This window comes from Prunus mume, linkage group LG6 (assembly GCF_029339155.1).
Source record: "Prunus mume cultivar Tortuosa linkage group LG6, ASM2933915v1, whole genome shotgun sequence".
Lineage (NCBI taxonomy): Eukaryota > Viridiplantae > Streptophyta > Magnoliopsida > Rosales > Rosaceae > Prunus > Prunus mume.
The window spans coordinates 7855710-7874879 of record NC_142703.1 but is presented as its reverse complement, the minus strand read 5'-3'; the positions used below and the strand labels follow the sequence as shown (position 1 = coordinate 7874879).

At 37.1% G+C, this 19170-nt stretch overlaps 4 protein-coding genes and 1 pseudogene across 6 annotated transcripts; 2 read left to right on the top strand and 3 right to left on the bottom strand.

Moving 5' to 3' along the window:
- The first annotated feature begins 2977 nt into the window (after window positions 1-2977).
- LOC103333949 (putative aspartic protease At2g35615) lies at window positions 2978-4489 on the top strand. The gene is made up of 2 exons (XM_008236859.2): window positions 2978-3587; window positions 3675-4489. Exons 1-2 carry the CDS (start codon window positions 2978-2980, stop codon window positions 4487-4489), a joined length of 1425 nt encoding a protein of 474 aa, XP_008235081.1.
- A 1286-nt stretch (window positions 4490-5775) lies between these two features.
- LOC103333950 (aspartic proteinase nepenthesin-1-like) lies at window positions 5776-7635 on the top strand (annotated as a pseudogene).
- A 395-nt stretch (window positions 7636-8030) lies between these two features.
- LOC103333866 (B-box type zinc finger protein with CCT domain-containing protein) lies at window positions 8031-11174 on the bottom strand. Of its 2 annotated transcripts, XM_089055165.1 has the most exons (5): window positions 10921-11113; window positions 10053-10798; window positions 9357-9560; window positions 9027-9280; window positions 8031-8616 (listed from the first exon to the last, which is right to left on the bottom strand). In XM_089055165.1, exons 2-5 carry the CDS (start codon window positions 10653-10655, stop codon window positions 8526-8528), a joined length of 1152 nt encoding a protein of 383 aa, XP_088911291.1. In that variant the 5' UTR covers window positions 10656-10798; window positions 10921-11113; the 3' UTR covers window positions 8031-8525. The 2 variants fall into 2 exon arrangements, with proteins under 2 accessions (XP_088911291.1, XP_008234997.2); XM_008236775.3 differs by having other exon boundaries at window positions 10053-11174.
- Window positions 11175-12347: 1173 nt separating this feature from the next.
- LOC103333867 (zinc finger (C3HC4-type RING finger) family protein) lies at window positions 12348-15272 on the bottom strand. Of its 2 annotated transcripts, none has more exons than XM_089055217.1 (12): window positions 15108-15272; window positions 14925-15012; window positions 14753-14809; window positions 14614-14646; window positions 14433-14510; window positions 14269-14312; window positions 14127-14167; window positions 13503-13585; window positions 13332-13423; window positions 13156-13243; window positions 13021-13059; window positions 12348-12684 (listed from the first exon to the last, which is right to left on the bottom strand). In XM_089055217.1, the coding sequence occupies exons 1-12, from the start codon at window positions 15179-15181 to the stop codon at window positions 12562-12564; spliced, it is 840 nt and encodes a 279-aa protein (XP_088911343.1). In that variant the 5' UTR covers window positions 15182-15272; the 3' UTR covers window positions 12348-12561. The 2 variants fall into 2 exon arrangements, with proteins under 2 accessions (XP_088911343.1, XP_008234998.2); XM_008236776.3 differs by having other exon boundaries at window positions 13156-13225; window positions 15108-15271.
- A 561-nt stretch (window positions 15273-15833) lies between these two features.
- LOC103333868 (membrane-anchored ubiquitin-fold protein 3-like) lies at window positions 15834-17164 on the bottom strand. Its single transcript, XM_016795111.2, has 4 exons — window positions 17042-17164; window positions 16655-16887; window positions 16251-16427; window positions 15834-16047 (listed from the first exon to the last, which is right to left on the bottom strand). The coding sequence occupies exons 2-4, from the start codon at window positions 16782-16784 to the stop codon at window positions 15992-15994; spliced, it is 363 nt and encodes a 120-aa protein (XP_016650597.1). The 5' UTR covers window positions 16785-16887; window positions 17042-17164; the 3' UTR covers window positions 15834-15991.
- Between the last annotated feature and the right edge of the window lie 2006 nt (window positions 17165-19170).

Below are 19170 nucleotides of genomic sequence, written 5' to 3'. Positions count from 1 at the left end.
CACTCGCCACCATGTCACCACCACCACAACTAACTTGTCATGGCCAATTACTCCCACCACCATTGTCGCCACAAACAATCAACCTAACTCTAATGTATTGATAGGCACAGTAAAAATTTTGCGAGAAATGAATCACACAACATCATAACACAATATCGATAGGCACAATAAAGACTAATATACCTACTACTAAAATCATTTACCTATAGTTTCAAGTATGGAAATTGACATTAAATTGACATTAAGTATCACACAAAAATGATAGGTAAATTATTATTCATAAAAGATAATAGGTATATTATTATCCATAAAATAATAGGTACAGTAGAAAATTAATAGGTATATATTATCAATCATGAAAAAGAAACAAATAGATATGTTGATTTAAAAAAAATATATATATCATGAAATAGGTAAATTATTATGAGTGCTGCTAAATGAACTCTAAAATTAACTGAGTACACCCTACTACCAAACTATTTATTAAATTACTAATTTATCCTAATATAAAATGACCAAAATGGATATATTGAATTGTTAAACCAATTATTTTAATAAGTACATCCATTCCATATTCAACTCTAATCAAATGCAAGAGAATGCCATGAAGTTGTTTGTTTGATATACAAATCTTGGTCACTGGTGGTAGATGCTCCATGGAGTCCACTCCGATAGGTTCTTTAAGGGGTTATGGATGATTCATACGAGGAGGAAAAATAAATAAATAATTTATTGGATGAAAGTTGAGTCCTTCAAACTTAGAACATTCTCTTGGTTTCATTTTTCTTTTTTTATAATCATTATTTGGTTCTGGAACTACAAAAAGGAAGAAGGAAGGGTAATTAAAAATAGGGACCTACGGAACAGATTTAGACGACCAGTTTGAGCATTGGCTGCCTATGTAGAAATTTCAAAGGGTAGTAGGTTAATTTTAAATTCATCCAGTAATAACTAGAGATCGGAAAACAAATCCAAAACAACTTACAATGGTTGTAATATCTTCAACAAAATCATCTCTAGCTGCAGAGGAGGCATTAGGTTTGGTGTTGTGTGATAGAGTGTATATGGGTATTTTTGATAATTAAATGGGGTGTGCTTAGTTAATTTTATATTTTAATTTAAATAATAGGGCGTACTTAGATTATAGGTTGTACTAAGTTAATTTTAGGGTTCGTTTAGCAGCACTCATTATTATTCAAAAAATTTAAAAATCAAGTAACCAATAAATCAAATGTTAAAATAAAGATTAGTTGCGTTAAAATATTAGGAGATAAAACATGAAAAGCATAGGTAAAAACATGACTTTTTTCTATTTTAATGCCAAAAAAAGAAGATAAAAACTTACTAACAAATCAACTTTATGCTAATCACCATTTGAAATTTAAAAATTTAATGAAATGGATAGACATGTATGGCAATTGAATTGCATAAACAAAATATGCTGAAAATAAACTCAACACAATATATGGAGACAACTCTCCTTAAATATCACATGAACGGTTTGATTATTATGTCTTGCGTCACATTTACAGAGAGACGAATGGGGTGGCTAATTGTCTTGCCAAATGGAGTTACAACATGGACTTGGGTCTATATACTTTTGATCATGTGCCTACTTGGGTGGGATCCTTTCTAATGGATGATTTGTTAAGGGTGCCCAGAACCTGTGCGATTTGTCCTAATTCTGTTTAGTTTTTCTTTTTGGGGCTCGGCCCCAATTTTAACCCCAAAAAAATCACATGAACGGTAAGTAGGGATAATTTAGGTATCTGAAAAATATTAAAACTTTGATTAGGTAAGTAGCTTAGTTGGATCCTAATCACTTGACTTTAGCCAAAGAAACATATTTTGATGGGTTGCGGACTAGGAAAAATGAATTTGAGGGTGAAACCCCAAATTTTCTATTTTATTTTTCCAAACTAGGGTTAGAAGTTCCATTATCTCTGTCCTGTGTCCTCCCTCTCCTCAATCCTCTCTCTATAGTCTCTCCCAAATCCCACCACCAGAAATTATTCTCTTTCCTCGTTGACGTCGGGCTAGTACTTGCCCAATATACCTCACCTCACTCACCGTCTGGACCTACCCCAAATATCATTGATCAGAAAAAATGATAATATCCTCGATATTTCATTGATATTATCGATATTTTAGACTATAGTCACAATGCACAACAAAACAAAGTAAAAAGAGATCAAATAGCAATTATAAGCTATTAGCAATTTGGCATTGGCTAAGATTTGGATTTAATTAGCTGAACCTGATTATGATCAAACTTGAAATTCAAATGCTGTTAATTAGTGTAGAGGACAAAAACAAATTCCATTTGTCATTTAAAAAAAAAAATAAATTCCATTGAACAAATATAAGGAAACAGTTGACAGAACGGTTGGTACTTTCCCTCATAATAATGCACACAGTGGCGGAGACACTTCTAAGTCTGGAGTAGGCCTGGCCCAACACCCCCAATATATATATATTATCTCTCTACTATTATATTATATATAACATATAGAATTAGTACTAAACAACTTATAATTGAAATTAAAATTTCCTCTAAAATAAATTAGACATGAATAAATTAGAAATATTTAGCTCTAGACATATAACTATTGAATACTTCAGTATTTTCCGGACCCCCTAACTTTACAATTCTAGCTCTGCCCTTGATTGCACATACATGCATTTTCCAAAGACATTTATTTATTTATATGCATCAATTTAGTACAGAAATGAAAGGACGAACCTTTTTAGTAAATTTGCTCATGTGGTAACGGCTCATAGGGTAATTTTTTTAATTTTTAATTTTATTTTTGATAGGAAAATTTAAGGTAAATAAGCTGCTCATACAGAAATGCAGGCTACAATTACCATACTGGGCTAAATTTAATTCCCCAGCTAAGGCCATATATATCATGTACGTACTATAAAAACCAGCAACCACTATGAGGAATTGCAACAAGTAGCTATGAGGCAGATAATGGCAGCAATAATATTGCAATGCATCCTATCACTTGGCTTCTTCCTTGCTTGCGTTTGCGTTAATGCCGCAGGGAAACCAAATGGCTTGACCATGGAACTCATCCATGTGGACTCGCCGGCATCACCTCTCTATCCAGGCAATATTTCTTATGAAGAAGAAATCCAAAGACTCATAGACCGATCCATTGCCCGAGCTCAACACCATCATTACACCTTGGCATCCCTCGGCAACAATAATGTGTCACAAACTATAATCAACCCTCTTGACATTCGTCCGAAACTCGAATTTTACCCTTACGGCTCTTACCTTGTACAAGTTGGGATTGGGACTTTTGATGCAACTTTCCCTGCAAGGTCATTCAATACATACTACTTGTACACCGACACTGGAAGCATACTCACATGGGTGCTGTGCGAGGATTGTCTCAAGCCTGGAAACCAATGCTTTCAAACCAAAGAACCCCCTTTCCCTAACAGCAAGTCCAAATCTTATGTTGCTCTCTGTTGCAATCAAAACCCGTTTTGCAAGACAGGCCAATGCACCGGTCCTTACTGCTCCCAGCACGATGAGTACATGGACGGCACCGTTGTCAATTCTATTCTTTCAGGCATGAATATCTTAATCTTTTTAGTATTAATTCTCGAAATTATCGCAACTAACTAATAAATGACAACTGGTTGCTTTGCATGCGCAGCTGAAAATTTCAACTTTTTGTCAAGCAGTGGGCAGCCACTGATGATTCCAGGCGTAGTGTTTGGTTGTGCTTATGACATCAGGAAAATCAGTTTTGGAAGACTGGAAGAGTTCAAGGTTGCAGGACTATTGGGTTTGGGATATGCTCCGATTTCCTTTCCACTGCAACAATCCTATCAAACTGGTAAAGTATTCTCAATGTGCCTAACACGCCGAAGAGAGATCCAAACATATCTCAGATTTGGTAAGGACGTCCCCACACCACCAGGTGGTCTGCGTGTCACCAAATTAGTGTTGTTCAAAGACATACCATATTACTACGTCAATCTGTTGGGCATAAGTGTGCATGGACAGCAGCTTCTCATAGACCCAAATGTGTTTGCTGTACGAAATCAGGGCACAAGTGGCGGCTGCTTCATGGACAATGGTAGCTCATTTACTGTTCTCATCAGGCCTGCTTTTAATGCTGTGGTTCAGTTTCTGGGGATGTATTTCATGCGCTTTCCTCGCCTTTTTAGGGGTGGTAGGCCTCTTGGCCCCCCTTTTGAACTTTGCTACAAATGGATGACGCCGTTGCCACCTCTGCCTACTTTGACATTTCACTTTGAAAATGCTGACCTTGTGATCAACCCAGAGGACTTATTCATAAAGGTGAAGGCTGATCAGCAGGGGAACGATCTCTTTTGTTTGGCCTTCATCGCCGACGATGCTCGTACTATTCTTGGATCAGTGCACCAATCCAATTACTTATTCATATATGACCTTAACCAGAAGCTGTTGAAGTTTGCTCCTGAGGATTGTTCTAAGAATTCTTGATCACCTCAAGCTTGATAGATCATGTAATCTCTCTTTCATTATCATTCCATCCATGTGCTCTTTTTTCGTTCAAAATAATTAGTTCTTTTGCAACCTTATAGATTTTTAAAAATGTTTTAATCACCTCAAGCTTGATATGATTCATTACCACCACCATGTCATGACTATCATTGCCACTCGCCACCATGTCACCACCACCACAACTAACTTGTCATGGCCAATTACTCCCACCACCATTGTCGCCACAAACAATCAACCTAACTCTAATGTATTGATAGGCACAGTAAAATTTTTGCGAGAAATGAATCACACAACACCATAACACAATATCGATAGGCACAATAAAGACTAATATACCTACTACTAAAATTATTTACCTATAGTTTCAAGCATGGAAACTGACATTAAGTATCACAAAAAAATGATAGGTAAATTATTATCCATAAAAAGAGATAAATTATTATTCATATAAAAGATAATAGGTATATTATTATCCATAAAATAATAGGTACAGTAGAAAATTAATAGGTATATTATCATTCAAGAAAAAGAAACAAATAGATATGTTGATTTAAAAAATAAATAAATAAATCATGAAATAGGTAAATTATTGTTCAAAAAATTTAAAAATCAAGTAACCAATAAATCAAATGTTAAAATAAAGATTAGTTGCATTAAAATATTAGGAGATAACACATAAAAAGCATAAGTAAAAACATGAATTTTTTCTATTTTAATGCCAAAAAAAGAAGATAAAAACTTACTAACAAATCAACTTTATGCTAATCACCATTTGAAATTTAAAAATTTAATGAAATGGATAGACATGTATGGCAATTGAATTGCGTAAACAAAATATGCTGAAAATAAACTCAACACAATATATGGAGACAACTCTCCTTAAATATCACATGAACAGTTTGATTATTGTGTCTTGCATCACATTTACAGAGAGACGAATGGGGTGGCTAACTGTTTCGCCATATGGAGTTACAACATGGACTTGGGTCTATATACTTTTGATCAGGTGCCTACTTGGGTGGGATCCTTTCTAATGGATGATTTGTTAAGGGTGCCCAGAACCTGTGCGATTTGTCCTAATTCTGTTCAGTTTTTCTTTTTGGTACGTTCAGGATCAGCCAGTAGGTTTGGATTTCAATTTGTTTAACAGTTTTAGTTGTAGATTAGATTTAAAAACAATCACTGAATATAAGTAAAAGAGTTGCAATCATTTTTTATATTTGCTAATGTGGTGGCTACTGCCCATTTGGGAATTTAAGGTAGAAACAGAAACTGCTCATATGGAAAAGCATATCATCATTTTCCCTTAGAAGGGTTTATCAGACCAGCAAATATATATGCAGGCATATATATCATATACTATAAAAGCAGCAAGCCCTTCGAGGAATTGCAAAAACCATGAGGCAGATAATGGCAGCATTTCATCATGTTCTTTGCTTCCTATCACTTAGCTTCTTGCTTGCTTGTGTTAATGCCGCCGGGAAGCCAAATGGTTTGACCATGGAACTTGTCCACGTTGACTCGCCGGCATCGCCTCTCTATCCTGGCAACATTTCTTATGAAGAAGAAATTCAAAGACTCGTACACCGATCCAATGCCCGAGCTCAATACCTACGCACGTTGGCATCTGTTTCCCTCAACAACCATAACAATATGTCACAAACTGTAAACCCTCTTGATATTCGTCCGAAACTCGAATTTTATCCTTTTGGCCCTTACCTTGTACAAGTTGGCATCGGGACTTTTGATGCACCTTTCCCGGCTAGGCCGTTCAAAACACTCTACTTGTACATTGACACTGGAAGCAGCCTCTTATGGGTGCTGTGTGAGGATTGTAAAAAGCCTGGAAACCAATGCTTTCAAACCAGGGAACCTCCTTTCCCTAACAGCCAGTCCAAATCTTATATCCCTCTCTGTTGCAATCAGCACCCCTTTTGCAAGCCAAACGAATGCGTCGGTCCCTACTGCTCCCAGCACATTGAGTACGCGGGCGGCCACGTTGTCAATTCCATTCTTTCAGGCATGATCATTTATTCTAAAAAAAGTTTCCAATATTTGTTATAATATTACATACATAGAACATTCTTCTGATAAATATCTTTATTATATTAGATAGGGCACCAATCACTACTCCAATTATCGCAACTAATGTGACACATAACATCGATGAAAATTCGATATTGATATAACTTGTGATTTGGTTGCAGTTGAAAATTTCAACTTGTTGTCAAGCAGTGGGCAGCCGCAGCCGGTTCCAGGCGTAGTGTTTGGTTGTGCTTATGACACCAGAAGAATGAATTTTGGTAGGCAGGAAGACTTCAAGGTTTCCGGACTATTGGGTTTGGGATATGCTCCCAGTTCCTTTCCAGTGCAACAAAACTATCTTACTGGTGGAGTATTCTCACACTGCCTAACACGCCGAAGAGATGTTCAAACATTTCTCAGATTTGGTAGAGACATCCCCACACCACCAGGCGGTCTGCGTGTCACGAGATTAGTGCTTTTCAAAGAAATACCATTATACTACGTGAATCTGTTGGGCATAAGTGTGCATGGACAGGAGCTTCTCATAGATCCGTTGGTGTTTGCTATATGAAATCAGGGCACAGCAGGAGGGTGTATCATGGACAATGGTTCCTCATTTACTTTTCTTATCACGCCTGCTTTTAAGGCTCTGGTTCAGTTTCTGGAGATGTATTTTATGCGCTATCCTCGCTTATTTAAGTCTCCTGGTCCTCGTTCACCCTCGTTTGAACTTTGCTATAAATGGTCGACGCCGCCGCCAGTTGAGGTGCAGCTGCCAACATTGACATTTCACTTTGAAAATGCTGACCTTGAGGTAAAGCCGCCGGAGGCATTCATAACGGCGAAGATTGATGCGCAGGGGAATGAGGCTTTGTGTTTGGCGTTCCTGCGAGACGATGAGCGTACTCTCTTTGGATCATTCCAGCAATCGAATTACAGATTCATATATGACCTTAACGGGTGGCAGTTGAAGTTTGCTCCTGAGGATTGTGCTAAGAATTCTTAATCAGCTCAAGCTTGATAGATCATGTATCTCTTTCTATCCATCCACATGTTCTTTTTGGTTGAAAATAATTAGTTCTCTTCAATGGCTTTGCAACTTTTTAGATTTCTTTCATGATTTAATCACCTAGTATATTTTTCCTCCTTTTGTCGGAGCTGGATCCTCTCATTTTGTGGAAGATGTTCAAGATTTTCAGCGTTTGCACATCTCAGGGCAAAGATATATCCAAGCCAATTTGCAATTCAATGATTTCAGCACAATATCAATCTCCCTACGTATGACTATATGCAGCATTAAGACTATAGACCACGCCCATGTTTTTCTACTTTCATCTTCTATGAATGAGCATATCTGATACGCCCAAATGTAACTTAAACACACGTACGCATGCACGCACAAAAAAAATACGAAAACTTGAAGAAAAGTATGGATATTCAAACATGAAATTCCATCCATGGCCCATAAAATTAAACACATGTATAAAGACCACAGTAACCTAACTGAGTTCCTGTCATAACTAACTTAACACAACAGAAAAAGAGGTTAAGTTGAACATGATGAGATGCTCTGTACATCACAGTTATCCAAATACAAGATTTTACATTTACTTTTTCTTTCAGAAACAAGCAACCAAATGATCCAAGCTATAATTTCAAAAGCTCTGAATACAAGATTAATAATAAATAATTCCTAGCAAAGCAAAAATGTCATATTTTCTCAGGACTGCATACCGATGTTTCAATGGCTCCTAGCAAAGCAAAATGTCGCAAATTCTGTCTTGAGCTATTCCTCATCTGATTGTCAAAGCTGTTGAATACTTATGCCATTATACAAAATTAAAAGCGGATGCCAAGGAAAATATATAAGAACAGGAAAGTGTGTTCATAGCCCTTGCTCCCATTCACTTCTACCGGGAAGAAGAAGAAGATGTGTGAATAGGAGGACATCAAAGTGTGCTGTAACTGTCTTATTTCCTTACCATTCTCCTTAGTGATCCATCTTCGCAAAACGTCCTTTAATTCTCGTCCTACTTTCTGCCCGAACCTTCCGCGATTCGTACCTGATGTGCTTCTCATACCTGGTCATTGTTTCCAAGTAAACATACGTCACATACCAAAGTCCAAAGATGCTGACATGATAACATTCATGACAGGCCAAGCAGAAAAGGAGGTGCACAAATAAGTTAGGCTGATAAATACACCACAACCGCCACTTGATGCAAATAATATCAGATTAGGCTCACAAGTGATAATGATAATAAAGAATTTATAAACTTCCCTCCAATTCTGAACTTCTCCATCAATCACTAACAACCTCAACAGGATTTCAAGTATATATAAAAGAAAGACCTCAGTTACTAATATAAATTTTGAAATGATAAACATATAAATTTCAGAATCTCATTGGCATGAAACGAACTTTGCAATCCTATCAAGTCAAATATTTTAAACTTAGAAGAGATACTTGTGGCAAATGGGGGTGTAAAACCTTCTTGTTTTCTTCTTCTCCTTGTACCGCGAGAGAGCAGTCTCTCTGTTTTGGCTACTTAACTCATGTGCAGCAACTTTGGGAAAAGCTGAGGAGGCTTCAGAATTCATTTGCCCTCCATGACCATGACCATCATTATGTGAATGTTTATCAGGAACTACACAACATTCCTGAAGGTTGCTCCTTATAAATGTTTTAGGAGAAGATTCTCGCTTTTCGGCTGTGCCACAATCGATATACTGAAAATCATGTGCCTGCATGAAAGGAACACACTTGATCATTTTTCAAATTCAATCTGCAGGCACTAACATTGACACAAGAGAAGCATACCTCATAGGCAGGAAATACAGTTGGCTCTGCATCATGCTCAAAACCGGTAAACAAACTTCCTTGTTGCATGTTTTGTTCAGAAGCTAGGGACTTAAGGGGTTTAACATCCACATTTTCGCTAAACAAGTTGGGTTCTGACTTGACAAGCACACGAAGCTGACGAAATATTTCTTCCTTGTGTCGACCACAAGCAGCATTGCGATTCTGATTCAACAACAATATCCCGAACCAAGTCAAATTGCAATAAATAATAGACGATTTCAACAGTATACACAAGCGCAAAGAAACCCTTCTTCCAAATTTTTAAATCATATTCTTCAAAAATAGTAATGAAGCAAAGGGAGTGAGAACTAAAGGATTCTTTATTGTTTTTTATTTCTTTGAGCAGAAACTGAATTTTTACCAGGAACCTTGAGAGGAAAAACAAAAAAGAAATCCAGAAATATTACTTGAAAGAAATCACTTCTTTTAGTAGACGAGCAAAGCATCAAGACTAACACCATATTGAACAGAGGAAAGGAGCAATATAGAACATTTGTTTCTTTTTTCTTTTTAATGAAAACATAAGACCTTCACTAATAAAAAATTGTTAGAAAATTAAAGTCATTTCCTTTATATCTTAAAGAAACAAAGAGAATTGCGAATAAAAAAAAACAACTATAAGAAAGTTATAAAATAAAATAAAAAGGTACATACCTTAGGCAGAGGAGGAACCCCCATAGCCTGAAATTTGTAAGCCGGATTGCTAACAATCAAATCGTCAAGACTAACAACAGAGGGAGTGTCCCAAACCAAAAAATCCGAAAACCCATCATCCAAATCGAAAGACCCATCAACCCCACAACCCAAAAACCCATCACCTCCTCCTCCACCACCACCGCTCTCATCACCCAAAAGCAGAGCCTTTTTATCCATATTCTCAAACCCAACAACTGTAAGCAACTCATTCAAACAAGGGCACCCACTGAACCCTTCCAGAGGCCTCCTGTCGTGCACCGACGACGAGGAAAGGTTGTGGCTTTCCCAGTCACAGTTCTGGCACAGAACAGAGCTCTCGGTTGTGCAGAAGATGGAGGCAGGGGAACCGTCACAGGCGTCACAGAGCAGTGACCGAGTGTGCTTGGAGAAAAGCTGATTGGCCGAGTGGACCTCACGGTCGCACGAGAAGCAGAGCTTGGCTGAGTCGGCTCTGCAGTATAGCAGAGCCATTGAGCTTCCACAATAATCACAGAGACGCTTTTGGTGCTCTCGTTCTGGTTGTGGCGCCTCAGCTTCTTCATTTCTTGAAGAACCATTCATTTCTTGCTCTGTGTGTTTCTGTGGCTTCTGGGTTTGCAAATATCTGTATGAATGAATGAATGAATGAATCTCTCTCTTCTTCTTTTTCTGTTTTCTTATTTTCTTCTAAATATCAGAGATATTGGTGTGGCTTTGAAACAGGGCTGGAAGAATTGAATATGAGAAAGAGGAAGATCTTATCATTACTTGATGAACACGAACAATCTTAAAGACGGTTTGTTGATTTTTGTCGGCTTTCCACAAAGATAGGAAAGTGATGTTTTACCTTTGGTTAACACTCGCAGAGACTTTGCAGTTGAGACTAGTATTTGCTCTGAAAAAGGTTGAATTTGGAACTTGCCAGTTGCTAGCAGCAGGGCAAGGGCCAAGGCAGATGAAAGTGAAATTTTGGCGGTGACGTCTCCTCCATAGCATTTTTGTGTGGACTGCGAATAAAAGAGAAGATAATAAAAGCTCAACAATATTCACGTTCCCTTCGAACTTCAAAGTTGCTAAGCTATGGTGGCTGACCTTTCCATGTAGATAGATGGTCCACATTTACTTTAAAAGTTCGGAAAAAGTTCCAAAAGAACTAATAAAAAATTAAACAAATCATAAAATAACGAGTAATCTCTATCCTTCTTAATAGAAACCCTATTCAATGAGAAATTATAAAATATTACGGTAGTATGATCACGTAGTATTTTATAATCACCCATATTTAACAAAGCCCTTTCTGTTGTTTAAAAACAAAAGGAAACCCTTCTTTTGAGAAGTTATTTGGTGTAGCTCTCTCAAACTACAATTTACCTTTTAATTAATTTAAATTAAAAAAACCTTTTTGTTAAGGGTCTCAAACTAAAAAGAGCTACAAATTTAGGTGAGGCATTGATGATGTCATTAATCCAATGTACGACCTCATTAATCTCTAGATGGTTCTTGATGTTTGCTAACCAAATGATGATGTGTTGTTATAAGAAGTCTCATGAATGGGATGGGATGGGCCCCTCCAACATATCATAAAGTTGAAGATGGAATCTGGGCACATCCATAATCTAGGCCCTCCATAAGTTTGGTCCAGATTCAATATATGATAGGGGAACCAATTTGTAAATGAAAATTAATGCGAGGGGAGAGAGATCAATTTTCCTAGCTTGCATTTCAAGTTCTCAACCCCTAATCTGGGTCAGCAGCAGTCAGCTTAACACAAAAGTGATGTTTTTTTCTTTCTTCAATTGATTTCTTTCTGTGAGGCAGCCCTACCACCTGTCCAGTTCGGTTTTGTCGACACTACTTGATGCCATAAACCAATAGCTAACATGACAGGTCAGGCAGCAATTTTTAGTTTTAACACACAGAGCCCGGCAGAAACCAGTTGCCTTTTTATAACTAAGAAGACATGCAGCTGTGTTTTGTCATGACAAAGCTGCTGCCTCCTCATGAAGTTCACTCAGCAAAAAAGAGAATTCACGAGGCGAGCATGACAAACTGCCCAACTTATCACAAGAATACTTGGCCTGCACCATTTCTTGTTCTTTAATTGTATTGTGCCACAAAAATACAAATGAGGGAGGTTTTTTCCCCGTCTTTCTTTCGTGCTGTGTTTGTGAAGAAAATAAAGGAAAAAGGGCATAGCAATGTGGGGCAGAGAGAGAGAGAGAGAGAGAGAGAGAGAGAGAGAGAGAGAGAGAGAGAGATTGATTCTGTTCTCACTTGGACAATAAGTCAATCAGTTGGTATAAATTGGATGAACCAATGGAAGCTAGTCAATTACAGCAGCTGTGCATTCTTTCATACACTTGGCGTACAAGAAGCACGGGTACAATAGAAGAGGACTATTCTAGTCAAAACAACGCGAAGCATAGACAAAAAAGTCTAATGTGAATTGGCGTAGCCTTGCATATTCAATAAAACTTGTAATCAATAGTCATTGATGATCTGCAGCTGAAATTCTTCGGGTGTTATATGAATTGCAGTTGCGGCACTTGAGCCCAAAAATGTGAAACGGAGCGTTGCTAGTTGTGTTGCAATCGTTGCAAAGAATTGATACCTGGAGAATATGCGACTTGTTACATTCAATTTGTGCCCAAGAATGGTATAACAGAGCAATATGCTTACAATTGGGGAAAAAAAACAATAAAATAAATAGAAAACCAATTAAGTAAATTGACAGTTTTTGTATGTTTCAAACTAGGAAGAGTAGAGTAATAGATAGAGTAACGCAGACATGGGTCTATACCAAAAATCATGCAACTATCAAATACCTTCATCAATGAAAGTCAATGTGGTAGATGCACAAGTATTTGATAAAGGCATGGATTCATTTAGTATACTATGGCTAAGACAATTGAAAAACAGGAAGAAAAAGAAAGGATAAAGCAACGACCTCATATTGGTATTCCTCGGGCATGGCAGTGGCTTCAATCTATCACCCAAAAGAAAAGAAAAGAAAACTAATTCAGAATCACAATAATATAGGATACAAGGATTAAAGAGGAATGAAAAGGAGCAGAATACACACATCAGCATCCAACAATCTCCAAATAGTATCCATGTCGTGTACTGTCTTGGAGCAAATGGGACAACGATACCTGGATTGGATGACAAATCTAAAATATATTATGACCAAACAACTACAGTTTGACGCATCCAATTTATATAATAAATTAGTTATCTCAGAGATAATATGTAGTTAACTGATTTTGTCCTAGCATCTCAATGAAGCATTCTGAATGCATTGTGTGTCCACACTTCATAATTGATGTGCCTTGAACCGAGTCAAAAAGATACTGTCAGGATAGTAAAAGGGTTGTTAGAAGACAGAAATTTTATTTTATTTTAATTTTTGAACTTTAAATAATCACAAACCTCATAGCAAACAGGGCAGTGATTCTTCATGGAGTTTTCTACACATAAGTGATTATCACGCAGTTCCACTACATAGCAAGAACCTGTTTTCATGGAAGAACATAGAAAAGGCAAATCAGCCAGCCTCCACTTTCCCTGTGTTGCCATTCCCAAAAATAAAAAAGAAAAGATGAATAAAACCTCCGTGAAAAATGCAATCTGACTGAAAATGTATGAATACTTCGGGGGACCCTAAAGGCCAACCCCACCTTATGTTATGGATCTGTTATCTCTATCATGATTTCCCTACTTCCAAAAGGAAAGATTTGTTCACTTTTTGGCCAATTATAAGAAGTGAGGGATTTGAACCCCTCACCACCGTGGTTTCAACTTTCCAGCCACAAGCTCTAATTCTCTGAGTTATAGGCCCTGCCTCATCATCACTCTTTTCTTGGAAGTACCCTAAAAATGGAGGAACTTTTCATCTCTCCAAGTTAAGACGTGAAATAACCCACTTGTATATAAGCATGGTACATCTGAAGGTGTAAAGTTGGACTAGTGTGATTGAAAAAGAAATAACAGGGATTATAATATTAAGCTTACAAAATCATAGAACAAATCCAGCAAAACAAGGTAAGTGCATACCACACTTCTGACAATGAAAGAATTTATCACGACCACCGACTCTGAGAATCAAAATTCAACGACAGAAATAGTTCAGTTTGAAAGAAGGGCACGATCCGAAAAGCAGAAATCAATAAAAGGAAGATATCACCAGTTGGCTAACCTACAAATCCCGCACTCATTGCAATGAAACTGCCGCTTGCTGATCTGCATCATTAACAAACAGTATATTTCAAATTTAACAGCTAAACAGTTGTATCCCGAAATTCAGACACTTTTATCTCATTTATCCAAAGATGACTAAAGGATTGAAACTAATTATCTTACATCATCATCATAGAACTTGCAAATATCGCAATAATATTCTCCCATGTTGACACCGCAGTTAGAACAAAGCTGAGCAACCTGGGAATAGATCACAGTGCAAGCAAAATAAGCACATTTGAAAGGTTCAATTGCACTAAAAATAAACAAACGCATTATATTATAGGAACCGCCAAAATCGAACCTGTTGCTCTGTATTGCAAACGGAGCATACAACCTAAAACAGCAATAAACAATCAACACTATTATGATTGAATAGAACAGTGAAAGCAAGTGTGAATGTTAATATGAATAAATAAATATATTTGGGGGAAGGGGCATACTTGCTTCACGTCCTGCCTGACAAGTTCATGGCGATCTTTGGGGTTGCTGAGGGAGCTCTAAGAACCACAAAACGAACAAAATTTATAAATAATAAAAAAGGAAAAAAGTCCCAATTACACATGAATTATGAATTATATAATATACAAAAGGGCATAAGGTGAAAGAGGGGACCGCGGCTTCGTTGTGGCAGTGGCGGCAGGGGAAAATCTGGTCGCAGCAAGGGGCTCGAATCTTGCATCGTCTCCGATAATGGTCGCATCTAAATCAATAATTAGAAACAAAACAAAGATTAACAAATTACCGACGAAAAAGACGAAACGTAAGAAAGGCCGTTGCTTTATCTTCTATTATTACCCGTAATCCAATTTTCCGAAATCTCGTCGACTCTTGGTCGGAGGCGGAGAAGCAGGAGAAGCAGAGTCTTCCATTGGATGGTTTATTGCTGGTCAATTGTGAATGCCTGAATTGCTCTGGTCTGGATGGATGTGGCCAAAAGGGTGAACAGAGTCAGAGTGTAACCCAAGTTTTATCGTCTTTTTATTTTGGTCTCCTTATTTTATTTTATTTTATTTTATTTATTTACCTTTAACAATATTTTTTCAAATTACAACTGAAGCCTCCACATCCATACAAGACTCTTCGCCCTTGTTTGTTATGGTTAGGGTAAATTTGGAATACATGTCGCATGTATGCGTTAATGTAGTTTCAAGTTTCAACTATTATTATAGAAAAGGTGAATATAAAATACGAAAGGGATCAATTGAGACTGGAATATTTAGTTACCAACTTTATATTGTTGATAAGAAAAACTGTGGTTAATATGACTGAGGTTTTTATTGTTCGATTTGTAAGTCTATGACGAGAGTTTTAACGCGATATATCTCAAGTTAGAATGGACTTATTTGTAAAAAAATCAAAATAATAATAATAATAGTGCATTATATTAGAGTTGTACTTTTACTTTAGCATGTGTATTAGAAACCTAGGATTGGCCTTGTCCACAATTGAAGTTTTCGTATAAGGTTTGACACAACAAGAGTAGTCCCCTGATATGAAAAAATGAAGCAATATGACCAGTAGTTTCAAGTAACAAAGGCAACTTAACTGCATGACTATAGATGTCACTCAAAATTTTACACACAACTTGAATCAAATATGAAAAAATGAAACAAAATAACATGTGAAAAATTCAATGTGGTGGTTCTCTGCAATCGCAGCAACAGAGACTGCTTCCCAGATTAAAGAAGGGTGCACGAGCATGAATTCATCTTTTGCATATCTTTCTGGTTTTTATCTGCACAAAACCCACCCGGAACATATAAATCAGGCACTCATCATCCATGAACATGCAGGCAATTGCATGTATCCATTGATACTAAAAGAAAGAACTTTGCAGAAACAAAGATACATTGACTAAAAAAACAAAAATATATCTGAATCCGATCGATCGACCGATCCTACTTCCGAGATTAAAAGGCGGGTTTGAACAGAACTAACCTGTCTTCTTTTGTTTGGGTACAAGGGGCTGCACTACTGCATGCATGATTACAGCCCCACCACCAGGCTGGTTAGCAGAGGTTATTCTGGAATCAGCAAGTGTTTTGTTATTCTCTAAAATTCTGCCACTATGTATGAGTTTTACTTCATTTGCAGACTTGGGTGTCACTGTTTTCGCTGGGGGTGATCGAAAAATTAAAGTTCCATTGATTAGACAAAAGTACTATAGCTAGCTTGATCAAGAGAAGTTTTAACAATCAAAATATGTTATGTTACATGAAAATGCAGCTGAAATATGGACTACTTTCACCTGTATGTATACGCCACATGATATATCAGTTCATGAAATTCAATTTTCAGCAACTCATGTTCATCAAAATCCAATTTGGGTGTGGCTATATTACCTTGAGGCCACTCAGCAAGTAGCCTTTTCTTGAGATTTGCTACTGTCATAGATGGTGCATAAGAATGGTGTCCTATATCTGTCCCATCATAAATCCTGAACTTAAGCTCTATCTCCTCTCTTTGACCCATATCATAAACCCCTTCCTTCTCCTTTCTTCTTCTTCTTCCCCAAACTTGAAAACCCAAACAGACAACTTCTTCCACAGAAAGAATTCAAACTCCCCAAACCCACCTGGAAAAAAAAACCCTCATTTAGTTTTCAACATTCCCATTTCAAACAGATTATTCAGCACTAACGATGAAATACAAAATCCTTATAATCTTTAATAAACCAAATCAAAAATAGATTTTATAAAAGCCAAGAACGCGGCAAATGAGGATCGAACCTTATGTGCAAGAAGAAGAAGCAAAAGCTGCGCATCCGAATCAAGGGTTTGGGAGCCAATCCAACCAAGTAAGCACCTCATATGACCCAAGTGCCTCAAGAACTCGATCCTATTGATATCTCTCTGCAACAATAATATAATGTCGAATCTATTTCATGCCATATATATTCATTAAAAAAGGAATCACAAGTTTCCAAATCAAATCAGACTATAAATACTGTGATCCACGACGATCTTTCCCAATTAAATTTGATAATGCAATCTGTTCCATATTTTATAATGAAAACCAGAAATCTCCATTACATGGTGATCTGAATACAGTAATTAAGATTTTCGCATTCGAAGGAACAGTAATTAAGATCCGAGAAATTCTCACATTCTCCTCCGTAGTTATCCTTCATTTTCCTGGCAACCAAACAGGCGGTAAGAGAATCGATTCTTGAACGAAAGAAAGACGCGAGATAAGAAACTACGATTTCTTCTAGCTCTGATCGGTGGCTTTAGTTTCGTGCTCTTAAACTCCTACTGATATCTCGCCACGTGTAGAATGGAGGCTTTTTGCCGACCGCCTCGAATGACTAAGCTACCTCTCTCATGGTCTATGGATAGTGATGTGTCAAGATGTGATTGGGTAGGAGGAGACAAAAATATAATTTTATAAAATCGAACTTTTTAAAAAAAAAAAATTATGGTAGAACAAGGAATAGGATTGGATTAGCTTAATCCAATATCATTTTTTGTGTTAAAAAATGAACGTGGAACGTGGAATGTGGAATGTGGATAGGATAAAAGTCGCAGGCGCACCTCTATTATATGCCTTTTTGTAGGACAACTTATCCTATCAATGACATGGGATAAACAATCTCGCTACTTTAATCCCTTAACCTTGAATTCAAGATCCGAGAGCTACGACACAAACTCAGGACACTAGTGCCAATGGAATCCGAGCCTCTACTTTTAGTTCTTGTGTATTTAACCGCATTTCACAATATCTAGACCATATCTTTTTCAATCGAACGGAATTCAATGCAACTAATCCTACCTCCTAATCCAATGCAATTCAATCCTAGTCGCCAAACATGACCTAAGCACTTGCACTACTCATGTGGACTAGTGTTCAGGGTAACCTAAAATGGACCGCACCAATATGATTGTATCCTTCATGATAATTTCTTCAAACAAATAGGTTGTTTGGATAAACTTTACAACAGTGAACCTGCATCTCATATAGTTCTTACTATCAGTTCATTCAACTCAAAATCGATTCGGATGATGATGCTCGTAATATTTGATACTGATATGTAAGATTTAGTACACCTAATGTAAGATTTGAATGGATTCTGCAGGGCATGGCTATAGTTTTTTACTTTTTTATCAGGTTAAATTTGATAAATTCTACAATATTTTGTTCTGCCTGACAAGGAGCATCTTGTTATGGTATCATAAACATTACAGACTTCATTTCTTCTTCATAGTAAAACCTCGAAAACTTCATGCCAGCTGCATGCCCCTTTCACTACTTTAAGATTAATGTTTTCTTTTGAATTTTCGGGATTAAGATTGATCAGCAGAACATAAGCCAACAATGAATCTTTGTTCCAGTGTGATACTCTGGGGGAGCTCACCACTCAATTGATTCCTTTTGGTTGTTTAAAAGTTAACAAACTTGGACAAGTAGAGCCAGCTATAGAGTTTGGCAAAGTTAACCTGTACAACTTTTATTCGTAATTTCGCTACACATCCAAGTTTGCTGGAATTTGAGTGCAAAAACAGTTCTCTCTAGCTAGAGAGTTGTATGTGCAAGTTGTAGAATTGACATGTATATATTTTCTGTGTGAGAAGGATAGACATGTGTGTCGTCTGACTCTGAGGCTGTGAGTTGAAAAGGAATATGTACGGGAGATGCCATATATGCATCTTGCTCCGCACTAATAACATGTGGAGCTGTAATTTTCCATGATGTTCTTGATAGGGTGACACTGACTACCAAACACAAATCTATCGTTGGAGGGAGAGAATCAAGAGAATAAAAGAAAAGGAAGCAAAGTGTTAAAAGGAAACGAATGTAATACCTTTCTTTATCTCTGATAAAGTTGAAGAATCTATACCTAGAAAAATACACCTTTTTC

Coding starts and splice junctions, on each gene's coding strand:
- LOC103333866 (XM_008236775.3), bottom strand. CDS start 10,655: ATGAATGGTTCTTCAAGAAATGAAGAAGCTGAGGCGCCACAACCAGAA. Junction 9,561..10,052: donor GGGTTCCTCCTCTGCCTAAG/GTATGTACCTTT, acceptor TTGTTGAATCAG/AATCGCAATGCTGCTTGTGG. Junction 8,617..9,026: donor GAGAAGAAGAAAACAAGAAG/GTTTTACACCCC, acceptor AACAATGACCAG/GTATGAGAAGCACATCAGGT.
- LOC103333867 (XM_089055217.1), bottom strand. CDS start 15,181: ATGGAAGACTCTGCTTCTCCTGCTTCTCCGCCTCCGACCAAGAGTCGA. Junction 13,424..13,502: donor ACTGCCCTGTTTGCTATGAG/GTTTGTGATTAT, acceptor CTATCCTGACAG/TATCTTTTTGACTCGGTTCA. Junction 13,060..13,155: donor GGAGATTGTTGGATGCTGAT/GTGTGTATTCTG, acceptor TTTGGGTGATAG/ATTGAAGCCACTGCCATGCC.
- LOC103333868 (XM_016795111.2), bottom strand. CDS start 16,784: ATGGGTCAAAGAGAGGAGATAGAGCTTAAGTTCAGGATTTATGATGGG. Junction 16,428..16,654: donor ACTTGCTGAGTGGCCTCAAG/GTAATATAGCCA, acceptor GATCACCCCCAG/CGAAAACAGTGACACCCAAG. Junction 16,048..16,250: donor ACCCAAACAAAAGAAGACAG/GTTAGTTCTGTT, acceptor GGTTTTGTGCAG/ATAAAAACCAGAAAGATATG.
- LOC103333949 (XM_008236859.2), top strand. CDS start 2,978: ATGGCAGCAATAATATTGCAATGCATCCTATCACTTGGCTTCTTCCTT. Junction 3,588..3,674: donor TGTCAATTCTATTCTTTCAG/GCATGAATATCT, acceptor TTGCATGCGCAG/CTGAAAATTTCAACTTTTTG.